The 14,440-nt window shown below is 44.6% G+C and overlaps 1 protein-coding gene across 1 annotated transcript; it reads right to left on the reverse strand.

The window, feature by feature from the left end:
• Positions 1-1,224: 1,224 nt before the first annotated feature.
• On the reverse strand, positions 1,225-14,398 carry LOC310684677 (phospholipase A2 inhibitor NAI-like). Its single transcript, XM_083456141.1, has 5 exons — positions 13,973-14,398; positions 8,859-8,984; positions 6,560-6,703; positions 5,330-5,467; positions 1,225-3,837 (listed from the first exon to the last, which is right to left on the reverse strand). The coding sequence occupies exons 1-5, from the start codon at positions 14,022-14,024 to the stop codon at positions 3,629-3,631; spliced, it is 669 nt and encodes a 222-aa protein (XP_083312267.1). The 5' UTR covers positions 14,025-14,398; the 3' UTR covers positions 1,225-3,628.
• Between the last annotated feature and the right edge of the window lie 42 nt (positions 14,399-14,440).

Here is a 14,440-nt window from a genome sequence, read left to right on the forward strand (position 1 = left end):
CTGGCAGGGTCTGTCTGTGAATGATGGGAAAACTAAATGATGGTGCTCTCTAGGAGGATGAGAGTGGGCCGTCTCCCCCCCACACACACACACACATTACTGGATGCCAAATAATCCTAGAAAGGCTGGCAGGGTCTGTCTGTGAATGAGTTGCTGTGCCTGTAAATGAATGACCAATTCTCTGTCTTCTGATCAAGCTAAAACCTATATTACAAAACCAAATAAAATAAATGAAAAGTTCATCAGCAAAACATATGCAGCGAACATTTCTATTTCATTAACTGCAGCCATCCAAAACATTCTGATTTTGGGACTTGCCCAACATGAAATTTATCTTCAAGATTCTGTTGGAATCTTCAATTACCACCAACAGCTTTGCAAGTGGATTGTCAGGATCGAATGTGCGCAAAGCTACATGACTGGCATATAAATTAATGTTGAATTCTTCTTGTGTGACTTTCTCAACTGTAAATAGCAGCCCATTCCTTAACAGCAGTTGCCGGGAACCTTTGGCCCTCTAGATGTTTCTAAACCTCAACTATCCCTGCTGATTGGCTGTCAGGAGTGCATGCAGGAGCCAGGCCCTGTGACTGGTAGGGCCTCGCAGGACTGGGGCCTTCCTGAGTTTGGCCTGGAAGGGCAAGGCGCTGCCACACTGGGGAGGCTTGACAGAAGACTCGTAGCACCTGGTAGCAGGGGTCAGGAGGGGTATATAAGACCAGCATTTCCCCCTGGCTCTTTGCCACAGCAACATGCTACACACCTAGCTGGGCTTTGGCTTTCTGACTCCTGGTATCCTGACTCTTGGACCCTTGGCTTCCTGACCCCTGGACTGCTGACCCTGGACTGCTGATTCCTGCTTCCCGACCTCTACCCAGGTTCCAACGTACCAAGCCGAGACTCTGACTGCCTGTAACCCAGACAGTGACATTGGCTATGTTTGCTGGCAGCGATGGCGAGTTTGAATTCAGCATTATCTGCAGAGCTGAATGCTCCCCACACTTGACAGGGACTCAATCAAGAGAACAAACAAACAAACAATAAAGGAGTGACAGCCTTGTTGGCTGCCTCTCACAAACTAAGGAAACCAGAATTTACCCCCATTCATTGCAATAAACACCTTTGGATTTTTATATATGTTTAGATATCCTTTCGATGAGTTCACCTGAAGGCAAACCTATGGAAAATACATGTGAATAAAAACTGCTAACAGCACATAATAGCTTGATTTATTTATCTCGTTTTATTTAATACCCCAACTTCCAAGCATATTATTTCTTTCACTTACACATTTGATGGAATCCACAGGTTCAATACATATGTGATGGTGGTGGGAATATGGATGAATGCCTCATATAGCACAGTAAAGATACATGGTAAAAAGCCACACAGTATTAGATTTGTTCCTTAATCAACTAAGATACTTCTTGATGTTAAAAAAGACAACAACCCAAGGAGCGGTTTTACCACAATACCAGGAAAAGCTGGAAGGTGGGAAGCAGAGGCAAAAACTGTTGGCATTGCTGGCACAGCAGTTCAAATATAGTTTATCACTGGGGAGAGAACTGTGCTTGTAGTAGTGCTCTAAGGCACTTTCCCATGACGTATATGCTAGTTCTGCCTCCCTTGCTCACTCTCTCTCTCTTGTACACATTGACACACTGGCAACAACTCTTGGGGGCCTGAGTACTCACATTTTTTTTTTTGTGGGTTCTCGGCACCCACAATGTGGGGCTCCCGGTTTCTACCAGAAGTCATGTCAGGAGCCTGATGTGACCTCCGAGGCAATGTCCAAGGCCTTGCAAAGCATTTGACGCCCCACAAGGCCTCGGAAGTGATGTCCAAGGCCCTGCCAGGCCTCTGAGGTGACTTCACGTCAGATCTCTCTCAAGGCATCGGATATGACCTCCGAGGCCCCATGAGGCCTTGGAAGCGCCGCTGCAGCGTGCCAATGTAACGTGACATCCTGACGTCACATTACATCACGGGTGTGATTGGGCATGCATGATCTGGGGCCCAAGTCGCCACCCCTGCATGGACACACACACACACACACGGACACACGTTGCGGCACAATTTGAAAACCCAGAGCTTCATCCCTGGGTTTGATGCATATGAAGTCGATGTTTCCCATACTACCGGGAGATTATTTGCTTATTTACCTGCTGTCATCTATATACCTCCGAAAAACAACTTTCTCCTGGCTGCACAAAAGTCCAACAGTAGAGAACAAAATCTGTAATGCCTTTAAGAAGTCACTCATCCACTACAAAAGTGGAACCAGGACTGAATTATGAGAGGAGACGACTTCATCACTAGAGGAAGAAAATAAAGCAAAGCGCTCTTATCAGTGTCAGCTGTGTTGGGTTCTGCAAGCTGTCTATCAAAGGATACCAATTTACCACTTGCTCTCCTTTTTTGCCTCTTTCCCATAACTTTTGTACAATTTTGTGGTGGAGTTGAGCTTACCCTACTGTTGCAAAGCAGCCCAGGGCACTGAGTGCACTTTTCTTCAGATTAAACATTTCTAAATGATGTTTTTTGGCGCTAGTGTATTTCCTTCCAGGATTGGGTTGGGCATGAACCAAAAAGCAGGTATCCTTCTGAATCTCCACTTCTGCAGCACCGCTCTGCAAGCAACCAATGTGTACATAATCACAGATGTTAATGTGCATTAAAACTCATTAAATTTAGTGTGCATACATGCATATTACAGGAAATTGCTTGCAAACTTTGGGTATGTTTGACAGACAAAAAATGTATGCTAGGAGAAGTGGAATCTAAAATGGTGATGATTTTTGTGACCTTTATTCCATTTTTTAAAAAGAAATATAATGCAGAAATGTGGAGAACTGAACTATTATGAACTATTATGCGGTGGGGGAATGGGAGACATTGAGAGAAATGGGCAGATTCACCAGTTCCTAGAGAAAAGCCCTAGCTCAGTGAAAAGGTGCGTGCTGATTATGTGACCCAGTGCTGAATCAGGATAGAAATACCACTGGCCAGGAGGGCATCGCTAGTGACTGCTGGCCACTATCCAGACCCAGTTGTGTATTGTACAGACACAGCCAGCCTCCTTTGCCTGCCACCCAATAGTGGCATCTGCTGGTAAAGACACCAACCAACCCTTGGTCAACATCACCCTTTGCTCCTGTTGGAGGGCAGTAGATGTAAACATGAGCTTCTAGACTATGGGCAGGGATGAGGAAGCCTTGTAAGTCCAAGGGCCACATTCCATTCTGCGCAGACTACTGGGGGCCACATGCCTTTGGTAGGCGGAGCCAGAGGCAACTATTGGGGACTAGCGAATGTAAAGCTCTCCTTTACATAGGAGACTATTTTGTGCACACACACTCAGGCATCTATCTCTGTCTTCCAACCAGGCAAGCTAGAAGCATCATCGGAGCACAAAGACACATTCCAAGCAGCCAAAAGCGCTCAAGGTGGGTGAAAGGGGCAGGGAGGTGTCAAAGGAAGACTCTCAAGGACCAGACAGACAAGACTGGAGACTGGCCTTTGGCCCTTGCTCTTCAGCATCTGTAGGTGGCCTCAATAATAGCCACAAGCAAGCAGCAAAGAGGAGTAGCTCAAAGCGGATTCTCCAATCTTAGCATCAACTGGGGAATCAAGCAAGGAACTTGACCAGCAGCAGCCCACTAAGGGCTGGGAAGAGGAGTCCAAGGGATCCTGGGATGGTACTGGCCGCCCCATCTGTGCATTTAGCTGACTTGACTTCTTGTATCACATTCCCAAATGCTTGGGTGCCTGTTTCCATTGCTTGACAGGCCAGTTCATTTGCACAGCCCTTGAGGACGGTGTTTGCCGTTTGTCCGGCTGCAAAGAGAATTGAAGGAAACGACAGTCATTTATCAGGAGAGATACTTCATCCAGTGATTTCACTTTTCTATTCTGTGGGGGAGTCAGTGGCTGGGCAAGCTGGGCAGGAAACAAATTCCAAGAGTGGAACAGGGGGACATTTAGCGGCTTTCATTTGTTCTCTTCCTTGCATGAAGGAGGATAGGTGCTTTTCCTCCCTCCCTCCCTCCCTCCTCTCTCTGTGTAAGCAGCTGCATGAGAGGGGGAGAGGAGAGGGGAAGGAGAAGGAAGAGAAGGGAATTATTGGGAGAGCTGGAGATTTAAACAATCACTAAAAATGGCAAAATGCATTTCAGATCAGTAGAGCAGCTTAATACATCAAACATGGCTGGCTCACGCCCTCAGGTCTGAGTGAAGTTATGATTTTAAGCAGGTCTCTAAATGCCAATACTGTAGTGCCTGCCAGATGTTTGGTGGGAGTGCATTCCAAAAGGCAGGGGCCACCACACTGAAGGCCCCTGTCTTAGTGGACAGAAGTGAAGCCTCCAGAGCATTGGGCACCATCACAAATTTCTTTGCCAAAGGCTGAAGTGACTGGGCAGGAGTATACAACGTAAGGCATCCATGAAGGCAAGAGTTTCTTTCTCAACATTTCTATTTTGTGCAGCTCTTTTAAGACAGGTGCTTTATACTGTTGATATGGAACCCCTTTCAATAAGTCTTGCTGGGGGATTCTGCCTTACCGGAAGCTTTTAGACCAACCTTAAGGGAGCCCTATGTAGTACGCATCACCCTAATCCAATCTGGGGATCACTAGGGCCGAGAAGGGCTATAGACACCATACTATCATAGGGTTGGAAGGGACAATGCAATCTCATACTGACAGATTTCCCAGACCAGTGAAGCACTCACCCACAAAATCCACATTATCCCAGGATTTAAGCTCAGTTTTTTGGCCCCCATCCAGCCCATCACTGCGCCAGGCACCAGCCCATTTCATGCCCACTTGCACCTGATTTAGGTACTGTTTAGAAACAGAGTTGGGGGTGGCATGCATCAATAACCAGCATGCTCCACATCTCCTAATGACTTCTCCAAATGACTGCAGAACTCCACAGCATAACTGCATGAATGATACTCTCTAATGCTGGAAACGGGAATGTAAAGCAGTACCTCCGAAACCCATCCCACAGTGTGGTCCAGGAGGATACTAAGGTATCAAAACCACAAAGAGGATGAGGAGTAGAAGTCAGGCTGCCCTCCCCTTGACTCTCTCTCGATCATGGTCACCCCTTCAAGGCAACCCAGACTAATTCAGCTCCAAAATCAGACTGGAATTGGTCTAGATGATGGGTCTCTTCAAAAAACATTTACAGTTGCCATCCCACAGTCCTCTCAATTACCTTCCTCAGAAAACATCGTAGGTGTGGATGAGGCCAATCTGCAACAAGAGTTGCAGAAATCAAGTTCCTCCAACAAACCCTTATAAGAATAGGTGATTTATAGTTACCTATGGTTGTAGCTCCAGATATCTCAAAGCATTTGGTCTCCTCTCCAGCACATTTGATGGGCGGAAACTTACACTCGGCTCCATCAGGTGGGCAAGTGGAGCATTGCCTTCCATTCAATGTGGTGTTTCTCCTTGGAGCTGGAAGAAAGGTGAGAAAATCAGATTTGGGATGTAAGAAGAACAGCGCTGCCAAGGGGATTAGGAAGAAGATCATAAAAATTAAGTGCCTCCCATTCTGCTAAGTGCCTCATATGTCTAGGACACACATTTGACAAGCCAGTACCATGTTTCTTGCCATCTTTGGCTTCATACATGGGGGCACCATTTCACCTGAAATGACAGCCCCTTCCAATTTTTTGTCTCCTCCCCATCTTTGGGAGAGGTTCCTCCTGCCCTCCCTCCTTAAACCATCAGGCATTTGAATTGGCCCTACCACTGAACATCTGCACTCTCCCATTTCCTCACACACCTCCAATTCTAGGTCAGATTTCCAGGGAGCCAGAGACAGAGAACCTATAGCCTTTCCACTATTGTTGGACTTCAAATCCCATCAGTCTCAGCTAGCCAGTTGCCAGGGATGTTGGGAGTTGCAGTTTGCCATCATTGAAAGCAGGGTTTCCCAAACTTGGATCTCCAGTTGTTTTTTGATTACAATTCCCATCATCCCTGACCACTGGTCCTGCTAGCTAGGGATGATGGGAGTTGTAGTTCAAAAACAGCTAGAGACCCAAGTTTGGGAAACCCTGATCTGGAGAGCCACAGGTTCTCCTTCTTTGCACAGAGCATCTTCTTAGCCCAAGATTTTCAGTCTTGTAAAGAGAATCTGTTCCTGATGTTTTAGCATCATCCACATGACTTGTTCATTGAGCATTCCTCCTGATATGCTTGCACAAAACTTACATGGGGGGTTGATTCTAACCCATCTTAGTTGAGCATTTGTTCTGATGCACCTAGGGTATTGTTTTTGGCGAAGCAGTCTGGAAGAAGCAAGAGGCCACAGTAAAACATCAAATCAATGCTGAGGTTTCCCAAGGGGTTTGGGAAGCAACAGCATTTCTTTTTAAAGGAAAAAGAATGGCCACTTCTAAACTGTCACTATTCCGCAGGTGGGTATCTTCCCATTTTCCTGCAACGTTTAGGATGAATCAGGATGAATCTCAGTGACCAGGTTGTCAGCAAGCGACTGATGAAAAGAGAGAGGAAAGGATAAAGAGACAAGCGGTGACTTACTAGCGGGCCATGTTGTTTTGCAGGCAGCTCCCACACAGCAAAGAGTCTCGATTACTGTTGTTCCAAGTGGGCCAGTGTTGATGATTTGGGGCCCTTTGCCGCACAATTTTGATGAGCCGCAACCCTTCTCAAAAACACTTTGTTCTGGAGGGATCAAAAGAAGGCAAATCTTGTGAAACACAAGCGATAGCTTTAGCCTTAATGTGGGCAGCCACCGGCCACACACCCCAGCATATTTAGCAATCGTAGCATATGGTCTCAAGGCAGGGCATGGGCCCATCATGCACCAGTTTCTCGAGTTCATGTTTCATTAAATCCTTAGCTCACCTCTACCCTGAAAAGAATCCAGGTTCGGAAGCAAGAAAACAGCAAAGAAATACAATCAACAAATAAAACAAATGGAAACCATTCAAGAACAGTCACATGGCCTGAGCTGATAATATCAACAGGGCATCTTTCAGCCATTAAATAAATGCCTAGTTTTAACTTCCTCCTGGGTGTTAATAATGTGGGAAACAGATGCCACCTCACCATGGAGGGCACTCCAGCACCACTAAGAAAGCCTGGTTGTGGGTCAGTGCCAACTGAGCAGCAGCTCCCACCAGCAAAGCCATCAGCAGGGGCATTGCAGTTGATAGCAGGAAGCCACTCCTTTAAGTACTTGGATCCCAAGCCATTTAGACCTGGGTATGTGATGGGACGCGGATGGCACTATGGTCTAAACCACTGAGCCTTGGGCTTGCCAATCAGAAGGTTGGCGGTTCGAATCCCCATGACAGGGTGAGCTCCCGTTGCTCGGTCCCTGCTCCTGCCAACCTAGCAGTTTGAAAGCACTTCAAAGTGCAAGTAGATAAATAGGTACCGCTCCGGCGAGAAGGTAAATGGTGTTTCCATGCGCTGCTCTGGTTTCGCCAGAAGCAGCTTAGTCATGCTGGCCACATGACCCGGAAAAACTGTCTGCGGACAAACGTCAGCTCCCTCGGCCAGTAAAGCGAGATGAGCGCCGCAACCCCAGAGTCGTTCGTGACTGGACTTAACTACCAGGGATCCTTTACCTTTACCTTTTACTAGATATGTGCTAGATACGTAGCAGGCATCATTCTCATAATTTTAGCACTTTTCTCAATCCAAGTCAAGGAAATGCCCTTTGTTTCCTTGCTTAATGCTCAACCAAAGCTCCTCTGCAGACAGAAGGTAGGGTAACTGTTTACATTTGGAATCTCCAGGGAATTAAACCACAGCAAGGAACCCAGCTGAACTCTCCTCCCCACCAAGAGGCAAGGTGAGGAGACTGCCTCACACAACAGGGTCCCCTGGGGAAGCAGGTGTCCATCTTTCTTCAACCCCTTGTTCCTGACATAGATCTTCCCTCTTCTCTTCTTTCTTTCTTTTTAATTATTTGTATTAAGCTTTGTTTTGCACAAATCCATAAACATTCTCCATCTATAATTCAAACTATACCCAAGTAACATAGTAAAAGAAAATAAAGAGAAAAAATACATAGCCACTAATTATCTTTCGCACCACCCATTCCCCATACTTGTATTTAATGATCAAACCTTAACAATTCTAATCTTTTGAATTGACTTCCGTCCACCACCTCAATTTGGGTCATTTCCCCCCCATTCTTTAACTGCCTTCTTTAGATGTTTTCCATTCCTTGGTACTGTATTAGCTTGTTGGTTATTATAATTGTTTTGTCTTTTGCAAAAATTAATCAAAGCATAATAAAGGTTTTATTTGAGAACAGTGTTTTTCTAGGTATTTGCTCTATAAGACACACCAGACCACAAGGCTCACCTAGTTTTTGGAGGAGGAAAACAAGGAAAAAAATATTCTAAATCTCAGTAGCCAGAACAGCAAGAAGGATTGCTGCACAGTGAAAGTAGCAATCCCTCTTGCTGTTCTGGCTTCTGGGATAGCTGCGCAGCCTGCATTCACTCCATAAGATGCACACACATTTCCCCTTACTTTTTAGGAGGGAAAAAGTGAGTCTTATAGAGCAAAAAATACGGTAATTTTTATAGCACTCCCATTCCTTAGTGAACTTTTGGCTTGTTCCATTCCTAATTGTTTCTGTCATTTAGCGAACTCAATGTATTCAAATAGCTTTAGTTGCCTTTCCTCCTTTGTTGGGACCTCTCCTCTTCTTCCCTAGTGGGAATGGGGGGGCAGGTTGACATTTGGGGGTCTTCCTCAGATGCCCAAATGTCTTGTCCCTGCCCTGCTCCCCACCCAGGAAAGAGGATGTTACGCATTTGTTCAAATCTGCTGATGGCTGTAGGTCATCTCCACTTACCTAACCCAGAAACGCTGACACTCAACACCTGAGAAACACATGTGTCTTGCTCCTGGGTGCATTGCTTCATAGGTCCTGAGCAGCGGTTTATCGGCGCAGTACATTGCTCACATTCTAGAGCCATTCCTGAAAGCACAGAAAATAAGAAAAGTCGATGTTGTTAATTTTCCTTTCTCTCCTTCTCCCGCTTTTTTCTTTACCCAGAGTTAAGAACTCAAGATGTACCAAAACAAGGTGTACTCAAACCCTGGGCAGCTTCCCTCTGGCTAAAGTCATTACAGACCCTCCAAGTGTCCCAATCATCAGAGACGGTCCTGGATTTACAGAAGCTGCCCCGGTTTCTTATTTGAGGTCCCTCTTTTCCTTAGTACATCCCTATTTTCATCAGATAAATGCTGGAGGGTATGGAGTTATGCAACCACTAAGCAAAGGAGATAAATACGGTAACCATGCAACCTTTAGAAGACATCGGAAGACAGCCCTTTATAAGGAAGTTTGTTTTTTAAAAAAAGTGTAATGTTCTATTTATTTATTTTTAAAATTGTTAATGAATGAATTTTATTATTTCGGTCACAGACCAGTTCCAGGCCGCATACAATATCAAGGAAGTCATAAAACACAATAAAGTCATAAAACATGATAAAGTCATAAAACATCTCCCATTCCAACAAAATTCCATACATTTTAGAAATCACCTTTGTTTTATCTAATAATTCTTTATCTAACATTGAAATTTCATTTCCAAAACCTTTTTTTTTTTTAATCTGCTTTGAACACTTCATTTAGTTGGTGGTACTGAATCACCCTGTTAGGGGGTGCTTTATTTCCTCATAATCTTTCAGTTTCAATTTGTTATCTTTTTCTTCTAATAAATCCTTATATATGTCCCAGTTTGATTCCATATTTTTTCCTTTTTACTGCTATCGCCTCTAAGGGTGAGAACCACAAAGGCATTTTAGGTTCTAATAACTCTTTATACCTTTCCCATACTCTATTTTGGGGGACAAAAAAATTTAAAAATGGGGGAAGATTGCCCAGAGTTGTTGAGCTTTTTTTACGGGAGGGGGGTTTGCCTGAAATCACTAACATCTGTCCCCTTGCTGGGAGAAGCAGCCTATTGCCCGCCCAATTTCCACACCAACACCCAATCAACACCACCCCTTGCCCCAGGCATCAATAACACGCTGCAGACCATTTACGGCTCACGGCATCGACCAATCCCACGTCCCCCCTAGGCAGGACTGGACATGTTGTGCGGATGCCTGATTATCATCTTCCAAACCAACTATTCTATTCAGAACTTAAAAATGGAAAGCATAACGCTGGTGGTCAACAAAAGAGGTTTAAAGACTGTTTCAAGGCAAATCTAAAAAAAATGTGGTATAAACACCGACAACTGGGAAACACTGGCCTGCAAGCACTCCAGTTAGAGAACAGCCTTTACCAAAGGTGCCATGGGCTTTGAAGACACTCAAACTCAGGACGCAAGGGAGAAACGTGCTTAGGGAAGGCACACTTGGCAAATCCACACCGTGATCAACTCCCGCCCAGAAACCAATGTCCCCACTGTGGAAGGACATGTGGATCCAGAACTGGCCTCCACAGTCACTTATGGACTCATTGTTAAAACTGTGTTTATGGAAGGCAAACTTACTTGGCTTCGAGTGACTGCCAAAGAAAGAAGACCCATGTATAAGACAACCCCCTATTTTAAACACAATGTTCCAGTAAAAAAACCCCCTAGTCTTATACATGGAAAAGTACGGTACTTTTCTGCCAGAGTATCAATGAAATCTCAACCCGCCACCCCCCTCTCTCTCCTCATCCCAATTATCCTCTTCAGCTAGCGGGGTCCCCAGGGTAGGAAAGCTATTAAGCTGGGTGGCAGTGAAGTGCTGGGGTCAGTTAGCAAACAGAAACCCATCAATTTCCATTGGTTTGGGAGGTCTGGAGACACTGATTTGCCTGCACAGTCTCTTTTTCATATTACTTGCATGCAGAGTCCTGATATAACGTAATTACAGCAGCTTCCTCTCCAGCTCCTGTGCTGCAGTCAAAATGAGAAATCATTTCCTTGATGGTGAGAGACATGTGGGGTGGCTTAGGGTGTGGTTGGTTGTCTTTGGTTGGCTGTAGTGAGAATTGCTTCTTCTCCTTCTCCTTCTCCCTAACTGTTTTAACCAATTCATAAACCAGGAACTTATACATTGACCACTAATAATGAAACATACGGTTGTAGATATTTCCCCCCACATTTATTATGCTGTTTTTTGTGATATACATGAGAAAACTTGGCATACTTATTTGTATAACATTCTTGTATATAAAAACCCAATCAATCAATCAATCAATCATATTTCAGATGTCTAGTTTAATCATATCACTTTGTTTCCCTCCTCTCCCAGTGACGGATTGAGGTTGAATCCTGACAAGACAGAAGTACTGTTCTTGGGGGACAGGGTGTGGGCTGGTGTGGAGGACTCCCTGGTCTTGAATGGGGTAACTGTGACCCTGAAGGACCAGGTGCACAGCCTGGGAGTCATTTTGGACTCACAGCTTTCCATGGAGGCGCCGGTGACGTCTGTGTCCAGGGCAACTGTCTCCCAGCTCCATCTGGTACGCAGGTTGAGACCCCACCTGCCCACGGACTGTCTCGCCAGAGTGGTGCATGCTCTGGTTATCTACTGCTTGGACTACTGCAATGTGCTCTATGTGGAGCTACCTTTGAAGGTGACCCAGAAACTGCAATTAACCCACAATGCGGGAGCTAGACTGGTAACTGTGAGTGGCCGCCAAGACCATATCAGACTAGTCCTGAAAGACCTACATTGGCTCCCATTACATTTCCAAGTACAATTCAAAGTGTTGGTGCTGACCTTTAAAGCCCTAAATGGCCTTGGCCCAGTATACCTGAAAGAGCGTCTCCATTGTCCATCCTGAACACTGAGGTCCAGCGCCAAGGGCCTTCTGGCGTTCCCTCACAATGAGAAGTGAGGTTACAGGGATCGTTCAGTCCGGACACTGAGGTCCAGCTCCAAGGTCCTTCTGGTGGTTCCCTCCCTGTGAGAACCACCAGAGGGCCTTCTTGGTAGTGGCACCCACCCTGTGGAATGCCCTCCCATCAGATGTCAAGGAAACAAACAACTATCTGACTTTTAAAAGACATCTGAAGGCAGCCCTGTTTAGTGAAGTTTTTAATGTTTAATGCTGTATTGTGTTTTTAATATTTGGTTGGGAGCCGCCCAGAGTGGCTGGGGAAACCCAGCCAGATGGGTGGTGTATAATTAATAAATTATTATTGTTGTTGTTGTTGTTACTCCTTGCCAGTTGCAGCTAAGAGTAGGAATTTGGGAATAGTCAGCCAGGGCTCCAGCCAAAGAGCAACAATACAGAACAGAAAAATTCAGTCAAGGTCCAGGACTTCAAGGTCCAGCAATGATTTTATTTATTCCATTTTTCTGCAAACTACTTAGAGGCTTTATTGGAAAACCAATTGTGTTTTTTAAAAATAAAACCAACACCATATATGATGCCAATTCCTTATGCAACTGTCCCACTAAATTGGGGGAATAATAATATGCAACAGTCCCACTAAACTGTCCCACTAAATTGATTCCAAAGCTGTTTATTGGGGGGGGTGTTGAGGGTCTCAAAAATTTTCCATTCTTAATTTTTATATCGGACTGCTTCCATAAATCTCATGTGCTGCCAAAAAAATCTGTGGCCCTCCAAGAACCCCCCCCCCCAAAAAATTATGCAAAACAAATATGATTCTAATAGGTACCCCCGCTGAGATGCCAAATGTTTTGTGCCCCTGCAAGGCCGCCTCAAATCTGTCCATTTTATTTTTTCTCTCACAGATTCATTGTCATTCGAAGAGGTTTTTTCTTGATCCCACCCGAACCTCACGTTGTCATTTAAGAAATAAATCCAATAGGCCACACCCATTCCTTAAATTTGGACACACCCACTTTGACATGTAACTCTCAGAGCTATATGCTAGTGCACAGTGTCTTTTTTAAAAATAATAAATGCTTTTTATTGGTTTTTCACTTCACACAAACAAAGTACAGTATTATTCAACAATCTTCTGTCCACATTCATTCCCAACACTCTGCCGTGCATTGACTTCCCTCCCTCCCTCCCTTCAACAGGCTTTCTTACTTCAGTCTCCTTTCCGCAGTTTCTTATTATATCCAGTCCACGTCGTAAGATTTATTTCATTCCTGCTAGAGTTTTCAAACCTCTACAGTTATTATTTATATAAACCATAAATTTACTCCAGTCTCTTTGGAATTGTGTTTCCTCCTGGTTGACTGTAGTGCCAACAGCCCTTGGAAAAACTACATTACCACAGGGTATATGTTTGAGAGGCATTAAATTATCGCCTCTTCCATCTCTCTGACTGCCAGACGGGTGAGAGTAAAAGCACAGACTCCCAACCCTTGGAATGCTCAGATGTTACAACACATGGAAAGTATGTGCTCTCCTAATGCCTCCCTCTCTTTTTATTTTATTTTATGCCTTATCAGGAAATTGTATCTCACCGAATCAGCAAAGTCGTGGCAGGTTGTCATAACAGGATGCTCGGCTTCACTTGTCTGTTTAGTTCCAAGCTTGGCTCTTTCTCCCCCCAGCCAAGCCTTTACTCTAGGAAATGAGCATGCATATTATATCACCGAAGACGGATGCACTTGTGGAATGCCCTCCCATCCAATGTCGAGGAAATAAACAACAATCTGACTTTTAGAAGACATCTGAAGGCAGCTCTGTTTAGGGAAGTTTTAAATGTTTGATTCTTTACTGTATTTTTAATCTTTTGTTGTAAGCAAACCCAGCCAGATGGGCAGGGTATAAATAAATTATTATTATTATTATTATTATTATTATTATTATTATTATTATTATTATTATTCCTTAGCACCCATAGTTTCCCATTTCAATATATTGTTGCAGATGCTAATGAGTGGACTCCTGCAAAAGTTCTGAACCCCAGGGAGTAATGATGATTGTTTTGCACAGAGGACTATCTGTGAGATGAAACATGCATCATTTTTTTCTGAGACTGCAAAGCCTCCACCCTACCCCACCCCCCAAAAAGTTTCCATACTCACCCAGGGCTATGAAGGCAGCAAGGAGGCTGATGAAAAGAGGAGTCTGCATCATTCTAGATTTCAACTGAGAGCTGTTCACAAGCCTTGAACACACACATGCACAAAACCAATCCAACCCACACTTCTGCCTCCCTGATGCAACTGCGTATCTGTGGTTGTGTAGTTGGGAGGTGGGGAACTGTTCTGTAGAAGAGATCAGTCAAGCTTCCCGGAAAACAAGGTGAAGACACCAAAGCACCTCCCCAATGGGATACAGGCCAAGTGGGTAGTAGATCAACTTTGCAAACGGGAGGTCTCATGTACATAACCATGCATCCCTCTTGGTTTTGTTTGATAGTCATCAACTATAGAAAACAATGTTAAAAGCATGAAGGGCTGAACACAGCCAAGAAAGCTCTGCTCGCCTCTAGGAAATATGCAACAGAAACAGCTACTATTCTAGGCACAGCCAACTTTTATGGGACTGTG

This window comes from Podarcis tiliguerta, assembly GCF_965153285.1.
Source record: "Podarcis tiliguerta genome assembly, chromosome: 8".
NCBI lineage: Eukaryota > Metazoa > Chordata > Lepidosauria > Squamata > Lacertidae > Podarcis > Podarcis tiliguerta.

Bases quoted from the DNA above. Each gene is read 5' to 3' on its own strand.
- LOC310684677 (XM_083456141.1), bottom strand. From the start codon at position 14,024: ATGATGCAGACTCCTCTTTTCATCAGCCTCCTTGCTGCCTTCATAGCC. The intron at 8,985-13,972 runs GTGAGTATGGAA...CTGTGCTTTCAG, and splicing joins TGCTGCCTTCATAGCCCTGG to GAATGGCTCTAGAATGTGAG. The intron at 5,468-6,559 runs GTAAGTCACCGC...CCTTTCTTCCAG, and splicing joins CAAAACAACATGGCCCGCTA to CTCCAAGGAGAAACACCACA.